This window comes from Octodon degus, unplaced genomic scaffold (genome assembly GCF_000260255.1).
Source record: "Octodon degus isolate 3935 unplaced genomic scaffold, OctDeg1.0 scaffold00245, whole genome shotgun sequence".
Lineage (NCBI taxonomy): Eukaryota > Metazoa > Chordata > Mammalia > Rodentia > Octodontidae > Octodon > Octodon degus.
In genome coordinates this window covers 2,717,860-2,726,686 of record NW_004524821.1, presented here as the reverse complement: position 1 = coordinate 2,726,686, position 8,827 = coordinate 2,717,860, and the positions used below count along the sequence as shown (strand labels likewise).

The window sequence follows — 8,827 nt, the reverse complement described above, 5'->3', positions numbered from 1 at the left end:
GGCGGGCGGAGAGTCCGCGCGAAGCCTCGGGGACGCGCGGGCGCGCTGTCCTGCGGCCCAGGCCGCGGGTGAGTGAGCGGCTGCGCCGCGGCGGCGGGCGCGGGCAAATGCTTAGTCGCGGTTTCGGAACGAACACTGCACTTCAGTGGGAAGTTTCTGTGGTTCGGTAACGAGACTTCATGTGTTCGGAGCAGGATATTTACCAGAGCTCCAGTGGGTGGGTCGCACGTGGTCGCACACCTTTTCTCTTCCCCATAAACTTCAAAAAGTCAGCCTGGCTCCCTTCTGCCGCGGCGCCTATGCTCGGACTCTGGGGCTTGGATGCCATGATGGATTGGGGTGGTTCTCAAGTTTGCCAGCCACAATCAATTCTTCAATATCCCTTGACTGTTTCCTCCCTTTGAACACAGACCTCCTTCCCCTAGTCTGAACATTTCTGAAATCAAGATTTCCCAGCTGTTGAGCAGCAGCAAATGTGTTGAGTCGGCTTGCTCACGCTAAAATGCAGTTCTTTGATTTTTCTATCAGATGAGACTTATGAAATGAAATTTAAATTCAGATTTCTAATTATTTCTTTAAAACAACTGAAAGATAATCCTGTGATATTACATTTAAAAACGACAGCACAGTGCTTCTCGCCTGTAATATCCACTCTCTGGGAAGCTGAAGCTGGAGGGTCGAAAGTTTGAGCTCGCCTATGAAATTTAGTGAGACCCTGTCTTCAAAATAATAATAATAAAATAATAAAAACGGAGATGTAGCTCAGTGCAAAGGCTCTGGGTTCAATCTCCAAGTACCATCAAAAATACATAGAAGAAAAAGATTATGATAACGTTAACTAAGCTTGCTCTATCTTTAGCATTGTCTCAGTCAACATTACAACCCTGTAAAGTGCAGTTACTATCTCCATTTCATAGATGAGGAAACAAGCTCAGGGAGGTGGAATGCCTCGTAGTTTTAATGCACAAATGTCAGGGCTCCAACCACCTGATTTCAAGCCTGCCTTCTTAACTCTCAAGTCTGTATCCAGGCAGACAATGCACATTGCTTACACGGTGGGAAGATAAGGCAGAGCTTACACTTGTTTGTACATCTTGGGTGTTTATGTATCTTTGTGTCCATATATATTTGATTGGTATTTAACCTGTAGCCAAGTGAACCAATTATATGACATATAATCAAAATGTACAGTGAATATATTTTAACTTCATTACAGTAAAAGATACATTGTCATTAATCTCCTTCAAAATACTCGTCTTCACTTCAGACACATGCATCTCATCATTCTTCCGTTTTCTGAAGCAGTGATAGAAGTCTTCTTTTGAGGGTTTTCTTTTTATAAGGTGTAATAAGAAAATAGTGAATGCTACTGCTAAGTGCCAGTCAACAGAAAGGCAGGTGTATACAAACATTAGTGTGCTTCCTCATCCACCTTCCTCACTGTTGTGGCATGTACATCTTCTGGCTCTTCTCCCAAAGTCACAACTATCAGGAAAGGTAAACTTTTGAATTGATTCAAGACATCAAGGCAGCCATGATAGCACAAATAAAAGATACTCGTGAAAGAAGATTGTTTCAGAAGGTACTGAGAGTGACAGAATAAGTGAAGGAAGGGGGAGTATGGTGACAGGGACTAGTGGCAAAGTCTTGTTATAAACTTTTAAACGTTAAACGTTAAACTATATTTTAAAATCATACATTGTATTCCTGGATCAATGCTACACCTTTGTTTTTATATCTTTTGCAGGTTCTGGAGTTGTGGACACATGACAAGAACTGGGTTACTCTGTTCCTGCCTTTTGCGCCTCTGGAAGAGTGTAGAGGCATGCACTTAAACTGGCCCACCTCCCAAAGAAACAGCCTGAGTTTTTCATACCAAATTCTAGGAGCCCCCAGGTCCTTGTGCTTCAGGGACATGCCAAGTTCCTAAAGGCAGGTAATTGTGATCTGAGAGGGACCACCCAACTGTGAAGAAGTTGCAACAATTTCCTTACCAGAAGTGGACAGTCGCAGTCAGGCCGGCATGCCACAGCAGCTCATGATCACCCTGCCCACTGAGACCAGCGCCTGGGTGAAGTTGCACCATCCAAGAAAGGCTGAGGAGGGGGCACCCCTGTGGGAGGATGTGACTAAAATATTTGAAGGAGAAGGTGAGAATAGACTGATGGAGGGGAGAAGAAAGAGGTCTCAGTGTGGAAAGAGCTTTCATGCTGGTAGTGTCTTTTGGATAGAAATTGGGGAAAGGTCTTTGGAGGATGTTACCTTCTTGTCACTATTAACAGAATACCTGATGTAAACAGTTTAAGGCAGGAAAGAGTTGTTTTTGGTTCCTATTTTCAAAGTTTCCAGTCCATGGTCAGTTGGCTCCACTGCTTTGGAGGTTATGATAAGGCAGAACCATCATGGCAGAAGGTTATGGCAGATGCAAACTGCTTACCTCATGTAGTCAAGAATCAGAGAGAGGGAAAGCCAGTGAGGAAGGTGCAGGGAAACAGATGTAGTTCCCAAGGCCACGACCACATGACCTCCCTTCTACTGAGCCTCGCCTCCTGCTCCTATCACCTTGCAATAATACCTTCAAATTATGATCTCAGCAATGGATGAATCCACCTGATGAAGTTTAGAGTCCTCATGAGCTAGTCACTTCCCAAAACGCCTGTCAGCTGGTAATCAAGCACATGGGTTTTGGAAAACTTTTCAAATTTAAACCATAACAAGAATTATATTTGTGGCTTTTAGAAAGGGGAAGCTGTGAAAGAAAATATTGGCCTCATGTCCAGGATCACACTTTATTTAACGATCTGGTGAAGAGCAGATAGATAGACAAGAGAATTCATGTCTCATGTATCTTTTTTTGGTGGAATTGTCATGTGGTATCTTTAATGCTTGGTATTCAACCAGTACTTTTGTTGTGTTCTAGCATTATCAGGCAGAGACTTTGGTCAAGTTTTTTTACAGATCGAAAATGAATAATATTTTCTAATGCTAATTATTAATTAATCCATATAGTCAGATTAAAATAATGGAAGGCAATCTTTAAAAATCAGTTTTGGGATACAGGAGACAGAAAACTTTCTTATGATTGCATATATCTGAGAGATTTTCGCAAGGCAGATAACACAATTAGACTTGGAAGGGCTCTTTTAGGTTTTTTAAACAGATTTAGAGAAAGGACAGAAAAATAAAAACGACCCCAGAGAATGGGGACTATTTAGTCTAAGTGAGGGTTAGGAGTATGGTATGGGTGGTGTACCATGTATAAAGGATAGAGGTTTGGGAACTTTGGAGGTTCTAGCATGGGAGAGTGCTGCTACATATATACCCTTGACCTAGGAAATAGTCCTCCTCGATCAGAGAAGGTTGTCCTTTTTGACTGAGCATGCAGCTTCCAGAGGGACACACATGGAATGGTGAGGGAGGAAGAAGGCACTTGTATAGCCAGTCAGATCAGCCAAATGAATCCTGGTGATCAGTGGGTGACAGATGTCACAGCCATATCACCCTTACATCTGAGGATGGTAGTTTGGAGATAACCATTACTGAGAAACTACACTCCAGGCAGCTTATAGAATACCTTGAAGTCCATGATGAAGTTTTTGGATCATTCTTACCCATGGAGAGCTTCTGAAGACTTTTGAACAAATGGGTAGCTTAATAGATCTGGACCCACATTGACTATTGGGAAATATTAATGCTCAAAGCAACACACTGCAGGTTATCCTCACTGAGGGGAGTGTCAGGCTGCTTGTAAGTCATCCTAAAATCCTTTGTTAGTGTTTTCGGCAAGAAGCCCTGTCCATTGCATTTTGTGTTTGAGGAATTTGAGGAGATGCAAATCTCATGGTTCTTTTTCTTTCTTAGCTCTGCTATCTCAGGGTTCTGATGAGACCCAGGGAGAAGGTTTAGCAGATGAAGTGATTCCTGGACTCTTGACAACAGAATCCGAGGTAGGCAGGGGTTTTCTATGTTTTTCTTGATATTGCTTCTGGCTTTTATGGATATAATCTTGTCGCCTGGGGGAAGTAGAGGTGAATGAAGACTAACAAAAACAACTAAAAGAGCTCAGTGCAAGTCACTCCCCAGAAATCTGGGCTTCTGTGGTGACAGTTTCCCTGTTCATAGTAGCCTCTCTCCCTCCCTATAACTCTTATTTCTCTAGATCAGCTGCATCTAGATCTAATATTGTATTAATTTTGATAGAAAAAGCAAAGTGAGTGATATGCCAATCCCTAAAAAACTAACAGATACCATTTTTAGATTTAATATAAACAGTCAAATCTCAAAATCAAAATCTGTAAATAAAGCCAGACATGGTAACAAATGCCTGTAATCCCAGCCCTCTGGGCAGCTGAAGCAAGAACATTGTAAGTTTGAGCCCATCATGGGCCACTTAGTAATTTAGTGAGTCTCTGTCTGAAAATGAAAACCAAAGGAAGGGTTAGGGTATAGCTCTCTGCAAAGTCCCTAGGTTTCAATCTCCTGTACCAAAACAGACAAAGAACTACAAGTGAGAAGAAAGTTGCAACATTCTTAGTGATATATAGTGGAGGAAAAGAGGTACCCTTGTTATAGGTTTGAGAAGAAGCCAAAGTAAAAATGTATAGAACAGAAATGGTGAGGCTACACTGCATACCTCTTCAATAGTCAAAGCAAGAGCAGGAGAGGCCTGAGAGCAGTCAGGACTGAGAGCAACTGGCCTTCATTGTCTGGCAGACATGAGAAGGAAACAGAAGGAAATTACAGAGTAAGTGTGAAAGAAAGACCTTTTTAGAGATATATTATTATAGACAGAAGAGTTTTAGGTGAAAAGAACTTGAAATCTGAAATTAGTACATGTTTGATTTTATCTGAAATTAGATAGTACAGGATTTGATTTATCTTTGGTGATCTTGGGCAATATTTTTAGCTCTTTACAATCTTGGTTGTCTCAACTAAAAAGCTTAGATATTAATTTATGCCTTGTATTGGAAATAGTAGTCTACAGTTGTAGTCTAATTTAGAGTTATCTCTGTTCCACACATTCAGAGTGCCTTACTTCCAGACGTTTCACAGATACTAGATTCTTAGCCTTGGTAAAGGGTTACATTTTTAAGAACTGAAGCATAAGCCAGTGGTGGCACAAGCCTGTAATCCCAGGACTTGGGAGGCTGAGGCAGGAGGATCAATGTGAGTTTCAGACTAGCCTGGGCTTCAAAGTAAGCTCAAGGCCAGCCAGAATTGCATGGTGAGACCCTGTCTCAAAAAAAAAAAAAAAAAAAAAAAAGACAAACTGAGATATCAGTAATATACAGGAAATTGCACTTAAGAAAGTATATAATTCTATTTTGACATATGTTCCCATGTAACCCATCAGTAAATAAAAATATTCCAATTATCTGCAAATGTTCCCCCATCTCCCTTCTAAATCAATATGCCACCCACCCCCTAAAGTACATGAAGTCTCTATATTTCTTATACTCATTTATTTCTGTAAGTTTCTTAAGAGTTTAATTTTATATTTTATAATAATTAGGTATAGTGTTCTGTAAATGTCTATTAGTTAAATTCATTAATAGTGTTGTTCAAATCCCTGATATCCTTGATGCATTTTTGTCTACGGGTTGTATCACTTATTGAGAGAGGATGTTAAAACCTGTAATTATTGTGATTTTGATCTGTATATCCCTTTAGTTTTGTTTGCTTTATTTTGAAGTTCTGTCATCAGATATATGAACACTTAAAATTGTCTTCTCTAATTGACTTTATTATCATTAAGGAATGTCTCTCTGATCTATGACCACACCATCCTGAATATATCCAGTATCACCTTTAATGTCATTTTTAAACTAGTAATATGTTTTTCCCTGCAGTCCACTTTGTTGTATTTAAATTTGCTCCTCCAGTGTTCGATTATTATTTTCCTTTTCTTTTTTCATCTTTTTGAGATGGGTTTTTCTATATAGTTGAGGCTGGGCATGAACTCAGTAGCCCAGGCTGGCCTCAAATTCACAGCAATCCTTCTGCCTCAGCCTCCTGAGTGCTGGGATTACAGGTGTGCACCACCATGCCTTCCCATTCATTTGTTTCTTAATCCTTATTTCCTCCCTTATTCCCTTCCCTATTTGAACATTTTCTTCCTACTTCTCAATATATATCATCCATCTTGGTCTAATTTGCCCTTTGAGTTTCTCACACAAGAGAAACTATGATATGTGAGCATGTATGGCCAATTTATTTCACTTAAAATTATGTTCTCGAGGTGCATCCACTTAGCTTTGAATGTATCCTTCTTTATGGCAGGGTATATTCCATTATATATAAAAAATCACTTTCTTTATCCATTCATCCACTGATGGTCATCTGGGCTGTTCTTAAGATTTAGCTATTACAAACCGTTGTCATAAACATGGGTGTCCATATACACTGTCTGGTAGGATGATTTTTCAGCAAGATACCTACAAGGGAAATCTGGGTCAAATGAAACGTAATTTTATTTTTTGAGATGATTGTACCAATTTACAATGCCACCAACAGTGGAGAAGTGTTCTTTATCTCCCACAGCCTTGCCAGCGTTTGTGATTGATTTCTTGATATAACTGTTCTTTCTGGAGGGAGATGGAGTCTCAGTGTGGTTGTTCTTTGCATTTGTCAAGTGCCCAGTGATACTGAACAGTTTTTCATACATTTAGTTACTAGTTGTGCTTTTTCCTTTCAGAAGTATCTATTTCAAATGCCCAGGGGATGGGGTTTTTAATTTTTTGGGGGAGGGGAGTTTTGGAGTGCTTTATACATTCTAGATATTAGTGCCTTATCTAAAGAATAGCTGGTAAAAAATTTTTCCCATTCTATGGGTTGTCGCTTCACTACATGGTTAGCTTTTTTTTTTTTTTTTTTTTTTTTGCTGCGCAAAAGCTTTTTAACCTGGTATGATTCTAGCTGTTGATACTTTGTAATATTTCCTGTACAATTGGGGTTTGTTTCAAAAAGTCTTCGCCTGTGCCTGTGTGTTCCAGAGTTTTACATAATGTAGCAGATTGTTTCTGTTTTAATATTTATATCTTAAAGTATGTATTTAAATCTTTGATCCATTTCAATTTGAATTTAGTTCAAGGCGAGAGGTATGGATCTAGGTTTAACCTTTCACATGTAGAAAGCATAATTTATTAGAGGGTGCCAGGTGTGGTTGTGCACACCAGGTGTGGTTGTGCACACCTGTAATCCCAGCACTTGGGAGACTGAGCCAGGAGAATCACAGAGAGTTCCAGGCCACCCTAAACTATAGTATTCGGGTTTTTGGCAGCATAAAGAGATAGGAAAGATAAAAGAAGCTTTATTGACTCTGAAGACACAGAAAGGATGAGTGGAAGGGAGATGCTAGATCCTCTGGCCTGAGGCAAAGGAAAGCTGAGCCTTTTATGTGCTTTTGCTAGGGGTAGGGTTTGAGGGGCAGTCTTAGTTACATATAAGGAACTGATTGGGTTCAGTCCTGTATGTGTGGGAAAGGTATACAGGACTGAGTTGGGGAAGAAGGAAGAAGTGGTCATTAGGAAAATAAGCTGTTGTTTTTGGGCTTCAGCCATGTTAGATGACCACCATCGTAATTCAGCAATTCATACTAGGCCCAGAACCTTTCACATAGTGAGTTCAAGGTTACCCTGAACTACATAGTGAGACCTTGTCTTTAAACAAACAATTCTTGACCTTTTCATCAAAAGTAAGACAGCTCAGTGTGTTTGAAATTCTTTCTGCATCTTCTTTTCCACCAATCATCAGGTCTTGTTTTTGCTTGCATTTTTTGGCCTGTACCATGCTACTTATTATGATAGTAGCTTTGCACTGTAATAAATTTAAATTTATTTAAAAACAGAGCGAGTCCTAGCCCAGGTCCAGTGAGTGTGCGGAGAGCTTCCTACTACCCTACGCCAGCGGGACAAGTCCCAGCCCAGGTGCAGAGTGGGCCGGACCCTCTCCCAGCCCCTTGGGCCGCCCCCCACCACTCCGCAGTGCCTCCCCAACCCCACCCAACAAGTAGGATTTTCTGCCGAGTTCTGGGAGCCCCCAGACCCAATCCTAGCCCAGGTCCAGTGAGTATGCGGAGAGCTTCCTGCTACCCTGTGCCCGTGGGACCAGTCCTAGCCCAGGTGCAGCGTGGGCCGGACCCTCTCCCAGCCCCTTGGGCCGCCCCCCACCACTCTGCAGTGCCTCCCCACCCCGCCCGCCAAGTAGGAATTTTTGCCCCGTCCCGGAGCCCCCAGACCCAGTCCTAGCCCAGGTCCCGTGAGTATGTGCAGAGAGCTTCCTCTTCCTCCTACTTCACTTTGCCCCCTCCAGGCACAGCTCAGGCCTGGCACACATGCCTGAGGTGTAATCCTGCAGCTGCAATCCCTGCAGGGGAGAGTGTAGAGGATAGATCCAACCAGCTAGTACAGGAGAAGAACATCTCACCACACGGGCATAACAGGTTCACCCTTAAGGGCAGCAGCAGAAAGGATTGAGCACAGCAGCCACACCCAAGCCAGACGCAGCTGGATAAGTCCAAACTTTGAAGAGCTGCACCTGAACTTCAGTACGTGCGAAGGTTATAACTACAGCAAAGATTTACAACAAAGGTCAGAAGACGGTGCTACACAAAGTGACGAGAAGGAACAAAATGCAACCTCAGAAGCCAAGCCCACCCATAAGAAGTGCAGAGGTCACTAACACAGAAAAAATTGGAAATCACAGCTGAAAGCAATGAATCAGCAGCTTCTGAAATAAAGAAACAGCTGCAGAAAGATATAGAAGACCTCAGATTGGAATGAGAAAAGAAATCCTTGAATTAATAACATCTGAACTAAAGAATCAAATG

At 41.6% G+C, this 8,827-nt stretch overlaps 1 protein-coding gene across 2 annotated transcripts in view; it reads left to right on the top strand.

Annotated features, from left to right (window-relative positions):
• Positions 1-6: 6 nt before the first annotated feature.
• The window catches only part of Zfp69 (ZFP69 zinc finger protein), a 24,244-nt gene continuing 15,423 nt past the window's right edge, over positions 7-8,827 (top strand). For both annotated transcript variants that reach the window (XM_023706188.1, XM_004645976.2), the window contains exons 1-3: positions 7-68; positions 1,748-2,150; positions 3,862-3,947. In XM_023706188.1, the coding sequence (XP_023561956.1) occupies positions 2,024-2,150; positions 3,862-3,947 (213 nt within the window). In that variant the 5' untranslated portion in view covers positions 7-68; positions 1,748-2,023. The remainder of the gene's footprint in view (positions 69-1,747; positions 2,151-3,861; positions 3,948-8,827) is intronic.